At 38.1% G+C, this 20,248-nt stretch overlaps 2 protein-coding genes across 2 annotated transcripts; one reads left to right on the forward strand and one right to left on the reverse strand.

Moving 5' to 3' along the window:
* Nucleotides 1–969: 969 nt before the first annotated feature.
* On the forward strand, nucleotides 970–2,937 carry LOC130732682 (uncharacterized). The gene is made up of 6 exons (XM_057584683.1): nucleotides 970–1,105; nucleotides 1,196–1,351; nucleotides 1,473–1,583; nucleotides 1,798–2,019; nucleotides 2,114–2,278; nucleotides 2,477–2,937. The coding sequence occupies exons 1-6, from the start codon at nucleotides 1,055–1,057 to the stop codon at nucleotides 2,792–2,794; spliced, it is 1,023 nt and encodes a 340-aa protein (XP_057440666.1). The 5' UTR covers nucleotides 970–1,054; the 3' UTR covers nucleotides 2,795–2,937.
* Nucleotides 2,938–4,693: 1,756 nt separating this feature from the next.
* On the reverse strand, nucleotides 4,694–7,083 carry LOC130732683 (uncharacterized). Its single transcript, XM_057584684.1, has 5 exons — nucleotides 6,875–7,083; nucleotides 5,842–6,363; nucleotides 5,659–5,739; nucleotides 5,493–5,564; nucleotides 4,694–5,123 (listed from the first exon to the last, which is right to left on the reverse strand). Exons 1-5 carry the CDS (start codon nucleotides 6,923–6,925, stop codon nucleotides 4,938–4,940), a joined length of 912 nt encoding a protein of 303 aa, XP_057440667.1. The 5' UTR covers nucleotides 6,926–7,083; the 3' UTR covers nucleotides 4,694–4,937.
* Nucleotides 7,084–20,248: the final 13,165 nt, after the last annotated feature.

Genomic DNA, 20,248 nt, shown 5'->3' on the forward strand with positions numbered 1-20,248 from the left:
CTTTGATGTTGCTATTGCACTATGAACTTCACATGAATGATTTATCAAATCAATTGTAACTTGTAAGTGTCGCTAGACAACCCTTTGGGCATTGAATGAATTATAAACCTTCGATAAAAAACTTTTTTTTTCTTTCCAAGAGATATTATAGCGTAGTGGTAGTTGTGCTTACACTCTTCATGGATGCCAAACTCTGATGTTGCTATTGCACTATGAACTTCACATGAAATGACTTATCAAAGCCCAAATCTACGAGTGGTGGTGCAAGAGGGAAATAAAGAGGGGTGAGGATAAGAGGATATACTAGGGGGATCAAAAATGCATTTAAACATAACCAATTAACAAGATATTATTATAAAGCGAGAACTAAAACCAAAGTTATACGTACAAGTTGGACCAAAACCCTACAAATTAGCCAATAGGGATCAAAACCTAATTTTGGGTGTACAATTGCAGACTTTAATTCTAAAACTCTTTAAGACGTTTTTTTCTTACAGTATATTGAACATTTGATGAAATATTATGACCTTATATTTTTAAATACACAAATACTTTGTCATTTTAGAATTCAAATGAATGAAGCTAGAAATTAAATTTTTTTTTTGGTTACAAGAAATTGAATTTTATTTTAAAATAAATTATAATAGGAAAAAAGTATTTCAAAGTTTAAATTATTAATAGAATTATTTTATAAGAAATTAAATCAGGAAAGCAAAATAATGGAGTACAATTTTAAATTAATACTTGTATAGTCAACAATGCTACTATTTTTGTTTGATTCTCATTAAATATTTAACTAAAAGATCTAGATACATATAGTTTGTTATTAACCATACTCTAATTATTGTGAATAATGTTAGGGGCATTGAAAGTTGTCACGCTCTAACTCCAAAGTCCAAACAATCTACATTTCCGAACGTTAACTAAATTCATCTATTTAAATAAAATCCGCATCTTCCATTTCAATCCAAACTCACTTTTCATTTTCAAAACTAGCCGTTATCCTTAACTCACTCACACTTCTCTCTCTAACACTCTCTCTCTCTCTCTTCCAATGGCAACCTCGTTGGAGACACCTTCATCTCCTCCTCTCCTCCTCAACCAGGTTTTTGACATTTTCCTTAAAGCAGCTCAGGTTTTGCTATTTGTTTTGTTTCTGAATTGTTTGTTGTTGGATTGTGATAAACATTAACAGGATCATAGTACAACAAGTGTTATGGGTTGTTCTTCTCCTTTGCTATCTCCATCCTCTGATAAACGTTTCTGGAGCACTCTCCGGACCAGGGTTGAAACTATTCTTGATGATCGTGAACACAAAATCTCAGATCCTCAACATCCCTCTACCTATAAGGTTAGTTTCAGCTTCTGTCTGCTTGCACAATTTTTTGATTGGATTTGATTCTATAAGATTCATGTAAAATAATATCAAATTGATTGATGGGGTTTATGAAATTTGTCGTTTGTTGTTGTAGAGTGAACAGAGCAACCGGTTGAAGGAAGATTCAATGTTACTGATGAGAGGGTTTGACTCTGTTGCTCACACACTGTCTCTGATGTCTAGTAATTTAGACAATGCCCTTCAGGTATTCTTCTAACTCCTAATGTTCACAGAGTTTATGTTTCTAACTCCTAATGTTCATAGAGTTAATGTTGAATGATAGAAAGAGTGCTAAAATTCAGGGTTACTCTGTTTATTAATAACACTAATTTATCATTCCTCTATATTTTCAAGTAGTACAATTAAATGCTGAAGATTCCTTGATATTAAAGCTTGTAGATGTTCAATTTTTTTCACAGGGTGCTAGAGAATTGGCCAATCCACCCACCTTAACTGATATATTCCACAGCAAATTTGATAAGGCAGAAACCAAAGAAGAGAAACAGAGAGAAGGGAAGTCAAAGCAAGGAGTGAAAAGGAAAATTGATCACAATGATGTTGTTTCTGAAGAGAATGTTGTTGACCCACAAGTGGGGAATGGGCAAAAACTGCAAGATGGGAACTTCAAGAAAGCGAAAAATGTAGGTGTTCTTTTGTTCTTAATTTATTGATTAGTGAGAGATTGGCTTACCAAAGTTCTAAGCAAATTGGCATTACTTGTTATTCAATATTCAGCTTGCAGTTTCAATGGCAACCAAAGCAGCTTCACTTGCTAGAGAATTGAAGTCTATTAAATCAGATCTATGTTTTATGCAAGAAAGATGTGGTTTGCTTGAAGAAGAGAACAGGAGACTCCGTGATGGATTTGAAAAAGGAGTTAGGCCAGAGGAAGATGATTTGGTATGACAAAATCCACAATAATCTTGCATTTGTTATCTTAAATTAAAAATGTGTTCAAACTGCTACGATGGAGTGGTGGTTGGTTCAAGTGCTACACCATTCGTAGTAGTTAGGTTACTATGAAGTGAATATTGTCGGCTCGAAAAGTATCATGACAAAAACTATGCATAACTCCAATTATTATTGTGGTGTCTGCAGGTGAGGCTTCAACTTGAGGCACTTCTAGCTGAGAAATCAAGGCTTGCCAATGAGAATGCAAATCTTATAAGAGAAAACCAGTGTCTTCACCAGCTTGTTGAGTACCACCAACTTGCATCTCAAGATGATCTCTCTGAATCTTACGAGGATGTCATCCAGGGAATGCACTTAGACTTCTCATCTCCGCCGCCAACAATTGCCGCAGAAGAGACAAGGGATGAAGATGGTGATGATGAGACAAATAGAGAAGAACCACAAACACCAAGTAAAAATATCTGCAAATCCTCTAATTCACTTGATGATGGAGAAGAAGAGTAAACCAAATTTTCAAGCACCATCATGACATCCACTGTCACTGTGTAATATATGATGCTGCAAAATATTCCTCGTATTTCACCACTATTAATATTTTCTTATCCTCAAAATAATAATGTGATGGCAATTCCAATTTTTAAACACAATCTCCACCTTATTTCGGATTTCTGTTCCTAAGGATAATTACAATTCACGCATTCATGTAATCTTATTCGTTCAATAAGAAATTGGATAACCGTCAGTGGCAGCTGAATTAATCAAGGGAGATGCCACACATGAGATACCTGAAATTTGAGGCGGCTCCATCTGGTTGACTACTACCCTCTCCTCTTAAGGGTAGCTAATAGATAGTCTCTCCCCTAGAGAGAGCTCCATCATATACATGCCAAAATTGGGGGGAATGGTGCATCTCCCTCCCAAAAGGGTGGCAAAATCTAAACCACCTGACAACACCTAACACGCAGTCTCATAATCTAGGCTTATTTTATGAATTCCCCCAAAATACAATTCTCAACACCATCACCAAATCATATAAAAAAGTAAAACCATTGAAAATGCGGAGCAAAGGAGAGTTTAGTGGATGTTTTGAACTAATTGAGGTACATCCACAACTCAAATAAACGTAGAAGCATGTTGCTTATAAAAAAAAAATGTAGAAGCATGTTTCCCGAATATCTTAATTAAACAAAATAAATGTAGAAACTTTGATCGATTGGAAAACCAACAAAAGACTACAAGGCTACGACATAGACAAAGAATCCTTAAACAACAATGTCCGAGCTCTCCATCGGGCCTATGATCCACAATACGAAATTACGAATGGCTAAGGGTGGAGTTGTGAGCTCCCTTCTTCGCAAGTCAATCAATCGCATGGTTCCCATTCTACAGGACCCAACTCACGCTCACCCTCCAGCAACGCGGAAGTTTCTAATATCCTAAGACAAATAAAAATGGTACTTAGAAAAATATTTAAAAATGCCACAATAATTGTCAACAAGTCAAAATTATGAGGAATCACTGAAGTTTCTCCTATAAACTCCAAGAGAACTAAACGAACTACTAGTTTGCAAATTTGAGTACCAACAATATTTCAAGGCTTTAGGATTATTTTCAATGCTCAACTAACCATGGGGAATACATATAATCCCTAAATCCATACTCAAAATCCTAATTATTTTTTAAAGCTAACACGTACTTGAAATTAGTTATTTAATTTTTTGAGTTGTGGATGTACCTCAATTAGTTCAAAAAACAACTTTCAACTTCAAGAAATGGGTACTCTTCTGATTTCTTTACCAATGCTAACTCTTAAATTTACTCCATAAGCACTTGTTGAGAAAAGAGAAAACTTTGACTTAAGCCAAAACTTTCCCAAGAGTTTTTGTTTGTGTGGGTGAGATTTGGTGGAAAAAGAGAAACCTTTGACTGAAAAGCCAAACTTCAAGTAAGATTCCCAATGTTTTGTACATTTTACATCTTATTTACTCCTAACTTATTCAACAATAAAAACGTGTTAAAAACCATGCTAGAAAACATTTTTCTGATATTTTTATTTAGTGATACTGATCACATTGTCATTGCTATTTGCTAACATGCCACTATCTCTTGAAGTCATCAATGAGTAAGTTCAATCAAGTTGTTTACCCAAACACATTAAAGTTTGAATATATTGTAAGGATACATAAATAACTAGCCTAACTTGTGTTACTAATCAGTATGACACCAATAGCTCTTACTCTTTAAGTATATATAAAAACCACTTGTGTTACTACTAAGTCAATCAAATTCCACATTTGAAATTCTCTCATTCTTGTCTCTCCAGCACAGATACCTTTAATAATAAATAGTAATTAGAATGGAAGCAATGTTAAAGAGAGACCAAAACAACAAAAAGAAAAAGCATTTAGAAAATTAAAAATATATTTCAGCCTAAAATATGTATATGCCAAACATCAAAACATGCAGAAGTTTGATTGTTCTAGAACAGGGCATGAACAAGCTAGAACATGAGAAATATGATAAGGGCAAACAACTTCTAAGGATGTTGTTAAGGCAATACAAGTCTATGCAACCAGGTTCAAAATTTTAAGCACAAGTTCAAGGTCAAGCACATTAAGTGTCAAGTTTAAGGTAGTGCAAGAAAAAGCTATGTAGCATTGCTTTCATTTCTCTTTCTTTTGGGTGCAGAAGCTGAACATGCATTGTGGGTTCTTGGAGTAGAATTTTTAACCGCAGCTTCAGTAGTTTTTGCTCGCTTTGGAACCGCAACAGCATCAAAAATATCCTTCACTTTATCAAGTACTCCAAGTGGAACCCGAATATCTTTCTCATACTACAATAGAGTTATCAAAGATATAAAGTCATCCATCAAGTTAACTAAAGAGTAGTCAATTTCAACATTAACTTTTAAGATGATATACTTTAGATTATGATATCCACAAGATCAAATAATAAATCAGTAACAATATGGGACCGAACAAAAATTTGAAGTGTAGCATGAAGCAACCATTTTACAAACATGTTTATCCATTTTGCTCCTATACAAGAAGCAACAGTTAATAAGAACGAATGACAATAATGATTCCCAATGACAGGGGCAGAGAAAGCTAAAAAGCAAAATTATGATATTTGGATAGAAGTATATTTTGCAATAATAAAGATACAAATGGAGCAGGACAAAGTTAAGAATGATACAACATACCACTTCAAGTTTACCAAGAGCATTTTCCAGTTTTCCAGTTAGTAGTCGATTTTCTTCTGCTAAAGCTTCAAGCTGTATATATATGTAAAGCAGTAAACTACATCATAAAAGAATAGGGAAACCCAGACAAAGGACAAATGGGAAAAGCTTAAAAGGGGGGAAAAACCTGCTTCTGTGAGGAGATGTACAAGTCCCGGAAATTTATAGCCTTTGATGGAGTTTCAGACAAGGTAGAAGGTCCATCTACCTGTTATGTGGTCAGTGTATAAGCCAATTTGACAACCCAGAAATCATAGGGAAAATATCAAAATAACAATAGCATGGAGTTGAGTTTAGACTTGTTAAATACCTTGGATATCAACAAGTCAATTTTCTTGTCAAGAGCATCTAATTTTTGTAAGGTATGGTCAACTTTTTCATTCAAGTTCTTTTCACTCATATTTTCAGCAGGCTCCGGTTCTGGCTCAGGCTCCACCTCTGCCAATTCTTTCTCCAGTTGATGATCTTGTTCATCATTCTCACTTTCACTAGCAGTTAAATCCTCAATGTATTCAGGGGCACGACTTGAGGCAGGACTTGGACCAACGGTGCTTTTAATTCGTTCTGATCGCCTCACAGACACACCACTGGTTTTGGACTTCTTAGCAGACTTCTTTTGACCCTCATCTGCCCGGTTCACTTGCTCTTGTGGTGAAATTTTTGCAGGATGAGCCTCCACTCCACTCGCCGAATTTTTTACAGGCGGAGCCTCCACTCCATTCGCCGACTGATTCAGAATCTTCAGTGGGGCACATCTAGCCTTGAGATTTTCAACCTCAGATGCCCTTGGTGATTTCACTTTACCATAGATAGACTGATCTTCCACTTTGTCCTGATAAGGAAATACACATTTTCAATCAGACTATGATAAAATCAGAAGTAAGTAGTGAGCAAATAAACAAATGATCACCTCAAATTATCACACACTGTCTTGAAAACTGAAAACAGATAATTTTTTTAACAAACTGCTCCAAAAGGTAATAAAAAAAGCAAGATTTACACATAGTAAGTACAAAATACTGTCAAGCTGACAATGCCATCAAAATTAAAACTTTCCTCCAAATCCCACAATTTCCCTAATATCCACTGCTAAAATCTAAAACCCTAATCAAAACCAAAACCCTAAGGATGATGCATGCAATCAACACCATAAAGTAAAAAGAGTAGCAGTTTTCCCATGAACAAAAGCAATAATAGCAACATAGCAGGTATATATGGTAAATGCAAGAATGTATAACATGGATCACATAAAAGCTATAAAAAAAAGCAAAATACAGACAAAAAAAACAACATGCATGAGCATTGGAGACAGAGAAACATGGTCAGAGAAGACATTGGTGTACCATGGTGGTCTTGTCGCTGTTGTTCTTCGAAGATCCTGGTTTTCGACCCATTTTTTACTGGAGCAAGAAGATGAAAACCACACAAACTGAGAGCGTAGTGGAATGTGAAGGGGTTTGAAGGAAAAAATGAAGATATAGAGATTTATTTCATTGCAGCATTGGGAAAAGAGAACCAGCAAAAGACACGCTGAGTCGGAGTAAATTGTAGCAAGAATTTAGGATTGTTTCCTTTTACATTCTTTAACCTGATTTTTATATTGGTTTTGAAATAAAACATCAAAGAAAATAAATTGGAAGATTTTTCCCTTTTTTAAAAAGGTTTTTTTTGGTACGAATGATTTTTTGTTTAGCTATTCTCACAGCTGTCAACTATGAGACTAATCATCTTGAAACTTAAAAATCACATTAAAGTTTATAGCTGTGAACCATAAGACTAATCATCTCAAAACTTAAAAATCATATTAAAATTTGTAGGATTCTCCCAAAATATTGTTCTTCATACGGTCGAATAGAGGGATGAAGATTGTAGTATAAGAAAAAGTATGAGGAAAAAATGATATAAATATACAAATAAGATGTGTTAATTAATGTTTTTCATCTAATTATGGCTTAATTGCACTTTTGGTCCCCCAACTTTGGCCTTCCTGTGAAAATCGTCCTCAAACTTTAAAATTAGCAAAAACCATCCCTGAAGTTTACATCTGGTTGCAAAATTGGTTTTCCGTTACACTTCTGTGAGAAACTAACAGAATATTCTGTTAAAAATGAATTAAAAAATAAAGAAAAAAAATTGAGAAAAAAAAAATAAAAAATAGTGGAAGCTCTTCAGATCTTCATCTTCCTAGTAAGCAAGAGGGAGTGGAAGATTAGGGTTCATCACAGCTTCTCCTCTCCCCATCTCCTCTGCTGATCTTCTTCTGCATCTCCTCTCTGTCCCTCAATCGCGTTCATCTTCTTCTTCTCTTCTCTTCTCTGTTCCTCTTCTCCTCACCCATTCCTCTTCTCTTCTCGTGTTCATCTTCCTCCCACACCTTCTTCTTTATCTTCCAAAACCCAACAACCCCAAATCGCGAAAAGAACCTAGATCCTTCGCCAATGTCGGTGCCTTTCTTGGGATCGGTTGCAGGTGATGGTGGGGTCGGGGTTCTTCAAAAACCTGATCTTCAGAAACGCGAGAGAGAGAAGTCGACGGCGGAGATAGAGAGAGAGAGGGACGACGACGGAGATAGAGAGAGAGGGACGACGGAGTCGGCTGGAACACGCGACGACGTTCGAGGAGGTGGGGCGATGGAGACTCGGTGAGGACGATGCCATGGCGCGCTGGGGCGACCCTTGCGGCGACAATGGAGTTGGCTACGACGATGGGGAGAGGGAAACGATGAAGACATCATAACCAAGGTGACCGAGACAGTTGGGGTGTTTTCTTTCATCTTCTTCTCTGATTGGTGTGATAGGGAAAATTGGGGGTTTTTAAGATGTGGCTTAATAGCATGGTGGTTTGGGTTCTGTGTGGTGTGTGATGTTGGGGTTTTTGTTCTTCCTTTCATCTTTACCTTCTGGTTGTGGTGATTGGGGAATGGCTGTGGCGATTGACAGGGAGAAGAGGTGGTGTCTTCGGGTTGGAATTGTTTCAATGGTGAAGTGGGAGGTTCTGTTTTGAGCGTTGAAATTGGAGGTTATGGTTTGGTGTGGTTGAGGAAATGGTTATTTGGAGATGGATTCATGAGGTGAAGAATAGTGGTTAGTCATGGCTATGGAAAGAAGGATCAAATGGTGTTGGTGATGGAAGATGAAGAGAGGTTTGGTTTGTATTATTTGGTTCTTGTTGAGGAAGAAGGACATGATGAAAGTTTAACCAAGCTTTGTAAGAGTAAGGAGCAGAAATTACAAAGGGATAAAAAGCCTCTTCAACATGATTGTGCTTGTTCATTTCATACATCTTCATGTAAATTGCATTGAATCTTGTTAAACAGAATTATTTTGATTTAGAGCATGTGGTTTCAAAAAAAAAAACGTTGAGATAATTTTTATTTGTGGGATTTTCTGGGTTTTGAATGAAGATGATGAATTGATGATGAATATTGTTGAAGATGATGAAAACTCTATGAATTTTCTGGATTTTTAATTTTTTTTTACCCAGAAAACGTTAGTTTCTCACGGAAGTGTAACGGAAAACCAATTTTGCAACCGGGTGTAAACTTCAGGGATGGTTTTTGCTAATTTTGAAGTTTGGGGACGATTTTCGCAAGAAGGCTAAAGTTAGGGGACCAAAAGTGCAATTAAGCCAAATTTAAAAGAAGAAAATTATTGAAATTGGTGACCACTAGGGTGTGGACCTTTATTATTTTGGTCTACCAGTGCATCATTAATTTAATACTATTCGATCTATGATTCTATTCTTTCAATGAATGGTTAAGATTGAATCAACCGCCCTTCCTTCCACTGACAAATGTTGTTTGCCGCATGTCCGCACTCAATTTTATATGGGGTTTTCTAAATGACCCATGACAAAGTTTGAGTTAAATAACCTATCATCTAATCACATTGAAGATAAGTTTGAGTTCTGCAAGAACTCATTCACTCCAAAGGTCCCGAGGTGGTGTTCTTGTCGGAAACTAAACTTTATACTTCAGAAATGTTGAGTCACAGAGGGATGGGTGGTCTCTCAAATATTTTTCCTGTTCATTGTGCCGGTCGGGGGAAATCCCGATCTGGAGGACTTTGCCTTCTTTGGAACAGAGATGTCACAGTTGAGGTTGAGAACTCCTCTCTTAACCATATTTTGTTTACTATTACTCACCCTGATCATGGTTTACCTATGCAGGTTCTTGCGGTATATGACTTCCCTGACGATCGGAATAAACACCGTACTTGGGGATTGATCAAACGTTTTCGGCCAGGAGATGATATCCCTTGGTTGTGTATTGGCGACTTTAATGATATTTTGTCCCCAGCAGATAAGCTTGGTGGTGATTTGCCCGATATGGGCCGCATGCAAGTGGCAACACGTGCATGCAGTGACTGTGCTTTACATGTTGTTGATTTTACAGGTAGAAGATTTACATGGACTAACAATCGACCAAAGCCTGGTACTGTGGAAGAGAGGTTGGACTATGCTTTAGTTAATGATGCGTGGGAATCGCTTTGGCCTTCTAATAAGGTGTGTCACGTCCATCGACACTGCTCGGATCATAGCCCGATTCTTCTTATGTGCGGTGATCGCAGAAAGAGGAAACCATCCAAGAGAGAGTATATGTTCAGGTTTGAGGAACTATGGCTCCAGAAAAATGAAGAGTGCAAAGAGGTGATTGCAGAAACTTGGGGTCGATCTCTCACAGAGGTTCCTGACAGGTTATCAGCTGTGAGTAGCTTGCTGGGGAGATGGGGGAAGGAACAATTTGGTGATCTACCAAGGAAAATCTCAGATGGCCAAGCTCTCCTACAAGAATTGCAACGGAAAGATCAAACCAAGGAGGTGCTTATGGCGATTAATGTGGCGGAAAGAGATTTAGATTCTCTATTGGAACAAGAGGAGGTGTGGTGGAAGCAGCGGTCCAGAGCCTCTTGGCTCAAACATGGCGACAGAAACACTAGGTTTTTCCACCAAAAAGCGAACCAGAGGAGAAAACGGAATCTCATTGAGGTTCTAAAGGATGATAATGGGAGAGAGGTGGAGGATGATGTTGATATTGCTCGGGTTCTTGGTGATTATTTTGGAGGTTTGTTCACATCTTCAAATCCTGAACGGATTGAGGAGACAACAAACCTGGTGGTTGGGAGAGTTTCAGAGTCCCATTTGACAGTGTTGGGGGAGCCGTTTACTAGGGAGGAGGTGGAAGAGGCACTCTTCCAGATGCATCCTACTAAGGCACCGGGCTTGGATGGTTTTCCGGCTTTGTTTTATCAGAAATATTGGGATATAATAGGTGATGATGTTTCGGCTTTTTGCCTTCAGGTGCTCCAGGGAGTAATCCCGCCAGGTATGATTAATCAAACTTTACTTGTTTTAATTCCTAAGATTAAGAAGCCTGAGCATGCGACCCAGTTTCGCCCAATTAGTCTGTGCAATGTGTTTTTCAAGATTATTACTAAAACAATTGCAAATATATTGAAAATTATTCTGCCTGATATTATATGTGAAACTCAAAGTGCTTTTGTGCCAGGTAGATTAATTACTGATAATGCGCTGGTCGCTTATGAGTGTTTTCACTTTATGAAGAAGAGAATTTCTGGCCGTAATGGCATGATGGCTCTGAAACTTGATATGTCCAAAGCATACGACAGAGTCGAATGGTCTTTCTTGCAGGGTGTTCTTCAGAAGATGGGGTTTCCCCCCTCATGGGTTGCTCTGATTATGAGTTGTGTGACATCTGTTAGGTTTTCCATTATGCTTAATGGAAATCCCCAACCGAGTTTTGCTCCTTTTAGGGGCCTGCGTCAGGGTGATCCTCTTTCGCCTTATCTTTTTATCCTATGTGGAGAGGTGTTCTCAGCTCTTATTGAGAAGCGTGTGACTTCTAAAATGTTGCATGGCATTAGAGTGGCTAACAGAGCACCTGTGATTTCTCACCTTCTTTTTGCAGATGATAGTATCATTTTTGCACGAGCCAATACTCAGGAGGTGGAGTGTGTTCTTGACATTCTGTCCACCTATGAGCGGGCTTCTGGTCAGGTCATTAACCTGGATAAGTCTATGCTCTCTGTGAGCCGCAATGTACCTCAGAATGGTTTTAATGAGCTAAAGCAGCTTTTGAATGTGAAGGCAGTTGAGAGTTTTGACAAGTATCTTGGTTTACCCACCATGATTGGTAAGTCCAAGACTAGAATTTTTAACTTTGTTAAAGATCGTGTCTGGAAGAAGCTCAAAGTGTGGAAGGAGTCCACTCTTTCCAGAGCAGGTAGAGAGGTCTTGATTAAGTCTGTGGCGCAAGCGATACCTTCTTATGTTATGTCATGTTTTATTTTACCTGATTCTCTCTGTGCAGAAATTGAAAGGATGGTGTCTTGATTTTACTGGGGTGGCGATGTCGATAAGAGGGGCCTCCAATGGGCTAGCTGGCAAAAGTTAACTCGTTCAAAATTTGATGGCGGACTTGGTTTTCGTGACTTTAAGTCTTTTAATATTGCCCTTGTGGCTAAGAATTGGTGGAGAATTTATACCCAACCTGAAACTTTGCTTGCTCAAGTTTTCAAGGGGGTGTATTTTGCGCAAGGTGATCTATTGGGGGCCAAACGTGGCTATCGTCCAAGCTATGCTTAGTCTAGTATCTTGCGGTCCAGCTGGATTTTTCATGAGGGTGGTCGTTGGAAAATTGGTGATGGTAGTCAGATTGATATTCTTCATGATCAGTGGCTACCTCAGGGGTACCTGTTATAGGTAGTCAGGATTTAATGACTGAATTTGGAGTGTCCAGGGTCTCTCATTTAATTGATCATACGACCAAAACTTGGAAGTATGCTTTGGTGGATTTTATTTTTCACCCAGCCACTGTCTCTCATATTTTAAAAATTCCTTTGCCTTTGAATGGTAGTGTTGATACTTGATACTCTAATGTGGCCAGAAACTGTTGATGGCAATTATTGTTCCAAATCTGGTTATATTTTTGTTCGCAGGAAGCTCCTTGGCGCTTGTTCATCATCTTCTTCCTAGCCATCGCTTCCAGCTCCTTTGTGGAAGAAGTTTTGGCGTACTAGTGCCCAACCCCGTTGCAAGGAGGTGGCGTGGCGTGTGTTCTCATCTTTACTTCCGGTCCGTGCCACGCTTCGTCGGAGAGGCATGGATGTTGATCCTTTGTGCCCAGTGTGTGCTAATGAGGAGGAGACTGTGTTTCACTTGTTCGTGTCTTGTCCAGTGGCCCAGAATTTCTGGTTTGGCTCTCACCTTTCCCTTCGTGTGCACGAATTTAGCTCCATGGAGGACTTCTTGGCGGTTTTTTTCCGAGCAGCTGATGATGATGCCCTCGCATTATGGCAGGCGGGAGTGTACGCTCTTTGGGAGATGCGCAACTGTGTTGTTTTCCGAGATGGTGAGATTCCTGTGCCCGTAGCGGTCGTGATCCAGCGATGTTCCATGCTAGCTGCTGCGCCGGTGTCAGAGGTAACGGTGGTGCCTAGACCAGCTCCGTTGTTGCAGGCAACTTGGGCGCGGCCACCTCGAGGTATCTACAAGCTGAATTTTGATGCAGCTGTGGCTACCACGGGAGAGGTGGGTTTTGGTTTGATTGTGAGGAATATGTTGGGCGAGGTTCTTGCTTCTGCAGCACAATATCTTCTCCATGCAGCTTCAGCGATCCTTGGGGAGGCATTAGCCTTTCGCTGGTCTATGCAGCTTGCCGTTCAGATGGGTTTTCGTCAGGTGCTTTTTGAGACGGATTGTCTGCAGCTGTTCCAGCTCTAGAAGAAACCTCCAGATGGTCGGTCGTATTTATCTAGTATTGTTAGTGATTGTTTTATGTTATCTCGTTCTTTTGATTATGTTGACTTGTCTTTTGTTCGCCGTGGGGGCAATTCTGTTGCTGATTTCTTAGCTGGTACCGCTTCCAAGTATACTGATATGGTTTGGTTGGAAGAGGTCCCTAGGGAGGTCATAACTTTGGTTCATGAGGATGTAATGACTTCTATGTCTGTTTCTGATTAATGAATTTGCAGTTTCCTTTCAAAAAAAAAAAAGATAAGTGAGTTGAAATTTCTAAATTTTATTTATAAAAAATCCTATTGGTAAAATTGGGTTGTGGGTTAGTAACCCACACGAGTCATTTAGACAACTCTTTAATCCGGCTCATTTTGACTTTACTCTTTTTTGTTTTAATTCATGTGAAAACTTTTTTATTTTTTATTGAATTTCCCTATTATTATTATTTCAATTAAAAGTATGAAAGAAAAGAAAAAAGGAAGGATCATGGCACATTGGTAAAATGACAAAAGTGAAGGAAAAATGACAGAAGCATCAAGGAGGGAGGATTTTTTTTTTGTCGAAGGTTTAAATTCATTCAACACCCAGAAGGGGGAGCCCAACGCACTTACAGCAAAGATCATCTTACATATTGAATGAAGAAATTTGGTCATAAGCCCAAACTAACTTACAAGGTCAATTCATTAACATTAAGCATAAGACTCTTTAGAAACATCTAAACTAAATTAGAACTAAGGGAGATTAATAGAACTCTTACAAGTACAACCCATGAAAAAACCCATGGTATTAAGCCCATGAAAAATTGGGCCAGACAAGCCCAAGCTTTCAGGGTTTCCAAACCCTAGCCATCCAGGGTATCGAAACAATGGCAGTGGCAGAAGGGAGCGACAGCGACTTCAAAGCTCAATCCAAAGAAGACCTGCTACAAACAGAAGTGAAAATTTGATAATGAAATCTTTACATGTCACTTCTTCTACCTTATCGGCTCTACCGTCAGCTATCTTGCTACAAGATAATCATCAACACAAGTGTTCAATACCTATAAAATTGGGAGAAGTAAAACAAGAAAAATGTGTCACCAAAAAGGAAAATGGGAAAGATTGGACACTGCTATGTATTTGGGGAGATGTCCAATGAAAAGATGCTCAAGTAAACGGACCAGTTTGTCAAAAAAAAAAAGAGTAAATGGATCAGTTGCGATTGCTCTCGTGAAACTAACTGATCTCAATTTTTACACGTTGGGCTCTCATAGACTTGTGGGCTAGTAGGTTGAATCATGGGTTATATAATAATCATAAAATCTGAAGAACAAAGATTCATGTCGCTGCGTGGAGCATGCAAAACCAAAGGAATAAAATTATGGGCCTGTTGGCCCTCCACATTATTAAAAAAAAAAAGGAATAAAATTATCCTAGAACTAGAATGGTCAAAGCAAATAAAACTAGAAATCTAGAATGGTCAAAACAAAAACAAAAACTCAATTTAGTAGTAAATCATAGTGCGCTTTCTTTAACATTTTAGACTGACTTATGTAAGAGAAGTAGAGAATGCATTGCCTTTTTCACTTGAAAATATAATAGTAAAACATATATGCAAATTTATGGGGAGTTGGTTCAAATTGTACATATTTAATTTGTCGTTAACAATTTTTTTTGATTTTGTGTATGGAATAAGTTTCATTAAGAGAGTTAATCATAAAATATTTTCAACTCGAACAAATTGTTTATTGTGGAAAATACTTGTGTAAAAAAAATACATTAATTAACATACAACGGACATAACTAATGAATCTAGCTCTAGCTATACTTTAGGTTCACATTCTATACTCGAAAAAATCATGCAGTGGTTTACAAAGGTTTCCCCTTGATTGGCCAATTTAGAACAACCGCAAAGGTGGATTAATTATCCTATGTCATTGGATGTTTAGGGCATTGACCTAGCTGTTCAATGTGTGTAAGGCGCATATATTCTTGTCCCCCTCCTTTATTACCCAATTATATTCGTTTCCCTTGACCCTCTCCTTTTAATTTCATGTGTCCAATGTTAAATGCATTAACATAAATAAATACAGCAATGAGCTATGAAGGACAGTGAGTGTGATGTATCAAAATCAGCAAGGATTCTAGGCCCCTCTCTTTTTTGCATTCACCGGTTTCAGCATTTACACATCCATGATACTTTATTGGAATGAGATTCTTCTAAAAACTGCATTTTATTTGTCTCAAAAGTCAAAACTAAGCTTGGTACAGTATAATAATTATTGTTGTATACGTCATCATTGTCTTAAGAAGAATGCATATTATAGTTTTGCAAATTAGTTTAAGAGGACCACATAATTAATCACTCAAACTATCTATTACTACTGTTAATGTTTGGACGCGGAAAATCTGATCTCTAAACAAATGTTTTGCATTAAATTGGTGTATGACCCGACCATTGGTTAGGTCTGGGATTTTGGCACTTTATTTTGTTGTAAGAGTGGACTTTGGTACTGTTTGATCATTCAGATGTAAAAATGATTTTTTCATATGTTATATGGTCGACACTATCTTAGCTAGTCAGGTAGAAGATTTAATTATATGATGAGCAAATTATTAAGGCCACATTTCATAATTCAATGCAAATTTGTTAGTGATCAAATGTATGTCCAAATCACTCGGAAGAGTGTTGAGAGAGAGGAATGATAAGGGTAGTGGATTTTCTCTTCTTGTGTTATCTTTATTTATTTCAAGCAGGAGGTGAAAGATGAAGATGTGTACCTCGTGTAACGTGGAACTCAACTTGTATAGGGTTGGGTCTTGATGGCTTTGAGGTTGGATGCCATGATGGGTGCGAGAAAAAATGATGATGGAAGGCAGTAGGATAATCTGCGCACCATTTAATCGAATGAGCATAGGTAAGTGTGTGTACTATTGGGAAGTCTTCGAGTGTCGCGTTGACATCTCGAGCAGGGGGGCCATTGACTTTGGATGAGATGTGGTGGGTTGAGATACACCCGTTATGTTTTTTTTGCTTAGACGGTTAGGTGTGGAGTCGCAATCAATCGCATGACCTACCTAGTTGCTTGGACGTAACCAGTCAAGGAGACGTAATCGGTTCGGTGGTCGCAATCGATGGTGAAGATGTAGCCGGTGTGGATGATAGCCATTTAGATGGTTGTAATCCATTTTGGAGGTGTAACTAGTTGTGGATGTGTAACTTAACCAATCGTGTGGGCATAGTCATTAATGGGGAAGTGGTCTAATTACTGCGACCTTGACATAGTTGATATTTGTAGTTTGGACGTTTGGCAGTGATTTCCGGAGGGGTTACATACAATGTTGAATGATGAGTGATCGTCGGGTTGTGAAGAATTGCTTGTTAATTATTTGGGCCTTTCACCCTTAGCTCACCTTAGTTCTTATTGACGTGCATCGGCTTAGGTTGAACTGTTAATTGTTGGCTTTGGTTGTCGTACGACGCCGGTCATAGAGTATGAGTCTCATGTAGTAATCGAAATGGTTACCGGGACAGGCGCAGGGCCGACCCAACCGTAAGTGAGGCCTAGAGCGAACTTTAAAGTGAGGCCTAAGTGATGCATTTTTGTCTAAAAAAATTTCTTTATTAAATTTTTTATTTAAATTTTATTTTTCGAGCTTTTTGAGATGCAAAATCATTTATTAAATTATCATAATTAATTTGTATTGCATCCAATTCCAATTAGTTAGTACTTTACGGTCCTTTTATATTGTAGAAAAAAGAAATTTTTATTGTATCAAAACTCAACATAACCATGAAACCATCATAGCAAAGAGGCTAGAGCGTAACTACTTACAATAAAGGGAGTTTTGTCTTCCTATCGATCTTCTCTAGTTCTTCTCAATGGCTAATCAAAGAAAAAAAAATTATGGAGGAGGATTCTTTTATAAAGGATATGAGAGTTTGAGAGACAAAGACTCTATTTTTTCCCCTTTGAGGCTTGGAGAGACTGAGAGCGTGGCAAGGAGTATAGAAACGTTATTAGGATTTAATTGAGAGAAAATGGGAGGTCAGAGAATAAAAGGTGAAGAAAAAGAATAGGTAACATCAATTAATTGTTAATGAAGATTGCTAATTTCTAGTAATTGTCAATTAAGAATTTTTGAGAAAAATTAGGGAAGAAACAACTAACAAAGTGGCAGGTAATGGTTAATATTTTTTTTATTTGAGGCCTTATTTGTAAAAATATGAGACCTTTTTTACTTTGAATTTTTTTTTTTTAGGCCTAAAGCCCTTGCTTGGGTCGCTTGACCCTTAGGCCGGCCCTGGACAGACGCACATTGAATTTGTCGAGTGGCGACAATTGGCGCTTGATCTAGGCTAATCTTGCGAGGTACTTTAGCAACAATCCCCTAGCTCTAGGTATACGCTGAAGTGAATGCCGAGACGTATAAGAGTTTAGACGTTGTCAACTGTGGTCGTGCTCGTCCCCTATAAATCAACCACGGAGCTGACCACTTGGAGCCCAAGTCCAGAACACTCATACTCAAAAAGCTATTTGCTGGATCAAAAATGCATGGATTGTTCCATTCACTGCCACTAGTTGTTATATCTAATTGTTAGTCCTGAGATAAGGCAGTGCTCATCTTTTAGCTAGAAGGCATAATTAAGCTGCAGCTGTTGGTTTCTAACAAATAAGGATTTGTTCCTAACCACATGCTTTTCTACCCATATAGAAAATAGGAGCATAATCCTAAACCACACTTGATTAACCCATACCCGAAAAACATGATGAAGATCTAGAGCGGAAGCGTACCTGAATGAGCCATGGGAATCGCTGAAGGATCTGGGGTTGTGATCTTCCAATTGTAGATCACCCTTAGGGTTTCCTGATGTTCTCCTCTGATGGGGATGAGGAGAAACTTTTTTACGTTGTTACGTTGTTGTGTCTACAATTGGGGACCATAACCCTATAAGTAACTGCATCAGTTACAATTCTGTTTTCAATATTTCTAATTTGGCCCCTCATCAAATTAGAATATTGCCTTATGGTATCCGCACAATACCTTTTCATAACACATATGCCCTTAGCCATAAGATCAATATTAAATAGACCACTTTAGTTTTGGCTAATTAAATAATGGCCCTAACACAATTAAAAGTTACATTTGTGACCCAAAATTCTAACAATCTCCCACTGGTCACATATGTAACTCTACACATGTGTTAGACTTTATGAGCTCAAAAAATGCCATTATATACCTTAAGCATATCCAAATAATCTCGTCCATTAGTCATGCCAGTGCATAGAACCAAAGTGATTTTCGTTATATCAATCATAACTAAACCCATCAATGATTACTAGTACTGACATAACTAAATGACATAGATTCATTATGAAATGTGCAGCATGAAAATCACAAGAAGGTGGCCTGTACTTGTCAATTTTCAACTGGTCCTACTTTACTTTAGTGAGATCATTCAATAACCTTATTGTACAAAGCATAAATAACAGAATATCAAACTTTATAATTAACCAAAAAATATCCAAATACTAGAGTATGCATGCATAATACCAAACATAGAACACAAAATTTATATATGAGTAACTCCCACTAAACTAAGCATTCCTCACACTGCAAAACACCCATGTGAGCAGTGTGCTCATGAAAGACCTTGGGCGGAAGACCTTTTGTAAGAGGATCCGCTATCATGGAGTTTGTCCCTATGTGTTCTATAGAAATTTGTCCACTTTGTACCCTTTCCTTAACAACTAGGAACTTGATGTCAATATGTTTTGACTTGGTCGAGCTCCTATTATTGTTGGAAAATAAGACGGCTGATTTGTTGTCACAGTATAACTTAAGCGGTCTTTCAATTCCTTCCACAATTCGCAGCCCAGTGACAAGATTCCTCAGCCAAATCCCATGGTTAGATGCCTCAAAACATGCTACAAATTCTGCTGCCATGGTGGATGAAGCTATGAGAGTTTGCTTGGCACTACGCCAAGAAACTGCACCACCAGCCAACATGTAGATATAGCCTGAAGTGGATCTCTTACTATCTTGGCATCCAGCAAAATCAGAGTCAGAATATCCAATGATCTCCAATTGGTCTGACCTCCTATATGTGAGCATATAATCTTTTGTTCTCTGTAAATACCTCATAACCCTTTTGGCTGCTTTCCAATGATCCATTCCTGGATTGCTCAAATATCTGCCTAACATCCCAACTATGAACGCTATATCTGGACGCGTACAAACTTGGGCATACATAAGACTCCCTACAGCTGATGCATAAGGAATCTTTTGCATTTCCTGAATTTCTAAGTTTCCTTTTGGGCATTGACTGAGACTAAATTTGTCTCCCTTAGCAACTGGAGTATCCCCTGATGTACAATTCTGCATGCCAAACCTTTTAAGTACCTTTTCGATATAGCTCTTTTGTGACAATCCCAGAATACCCCGAGATCGGTCTCGGTGTATCTGAATTCCTAATACAAAGGAAGCGTCACCAAGATCTTTCATTTCAAATTTTCTTGATAGAAATCTCTTGGTTTCGTGCAACATGCCTATATCATTAGTGGCAAGCAGTATGTCATCAACATACAGAACCAGGAAAATATATTTGCTCCCACTGAATTTGTGATACACACAATCTTCAACAACATTCACCTCAAAACCGAATGAGAGAATTATTTCATGAAATTTGTGGTACCACTGACGAGATGCCTGCTTTAGTCCATAAATGGATTTTGTCAATTTGCAAACCGTATTCTTTGGGTCTCCTGACACAAAGTTTTCTGGTTGCACCATATAGATTGTCTCATCAATGTTTCCATTGAGAAACGCTGTCTTGACATCCATTTGATGGAGTTCCAAATCATAATGTGCAACAAGAGCCATGATTGTCCTAAAAGAGTCTTTCGATGAAACCGGAGAGAAAGTCTCTTTAAAGTCAATCCCTTCCTTTTGAGTATAACCCTTAGCCACAAGACGAGCCTT

The sequence above is a fragment of the Lotus japonicus genome, chromosome 1, assembly GCF_012489685.1.
Source record: "Lotus japonicus ecotype B-129 chromosome 1, LjGifu_v1.2".
NCBI classification, from domain to species: Eukaryota; Viridiplantae; Streptophyta; class Magnoliopsida; order Fabales; family Fabaceae; genus Lotus; species Lotus japonicus.

Excerpts from the sequence above, each read along its gene's own strand:
- LOC130732682 (XM_057584683.1), top strand. The coding sequence starts at position 1,055 with ATGGCAACCTCGTTGGAGACACCTTCATCTCCTCCTCTCCTCCTCAAC. Across the intron at positions 1,584-1,797 it reads ATTTAGACAATGCCCTTCAG|GGTGCTAGAGAATTGGCCAA; the intron begins GTATTCTTCTAA and ends TTTTTTTCACAG. Across the intron at positions 2,020-2,113 it reads ACTTCAAGAAAGCGAAAAAT|CTTGCAGTTTCAATGGCAAC; the intron begins GTAGGTGTTCTT and ends TTCAATATTCAG.
- LOC130732683 (XM_057584684.1), bottom strand. The coding sequence starts at position 6,925 with ATGGGTCGAAAACCAGGATCTTCGAAGAACAACAGCGACAAGACCACC. Across the intron at positions 6,364-6,874 it reads ACAGCGACAAGACCACCATG|GACAAAGTGGAAGATCAGTC; the intron begins GTACACCAATGT and ends TTTCCTTATCAG. Across the intron at positions 5,124-5,492 it reads CTCTTGGTAAACTTGAAGTG|TATGAGAAAGATATTCGGGT; the intron begins GTATGTTGTATC and ends ACTCTATTGTAG.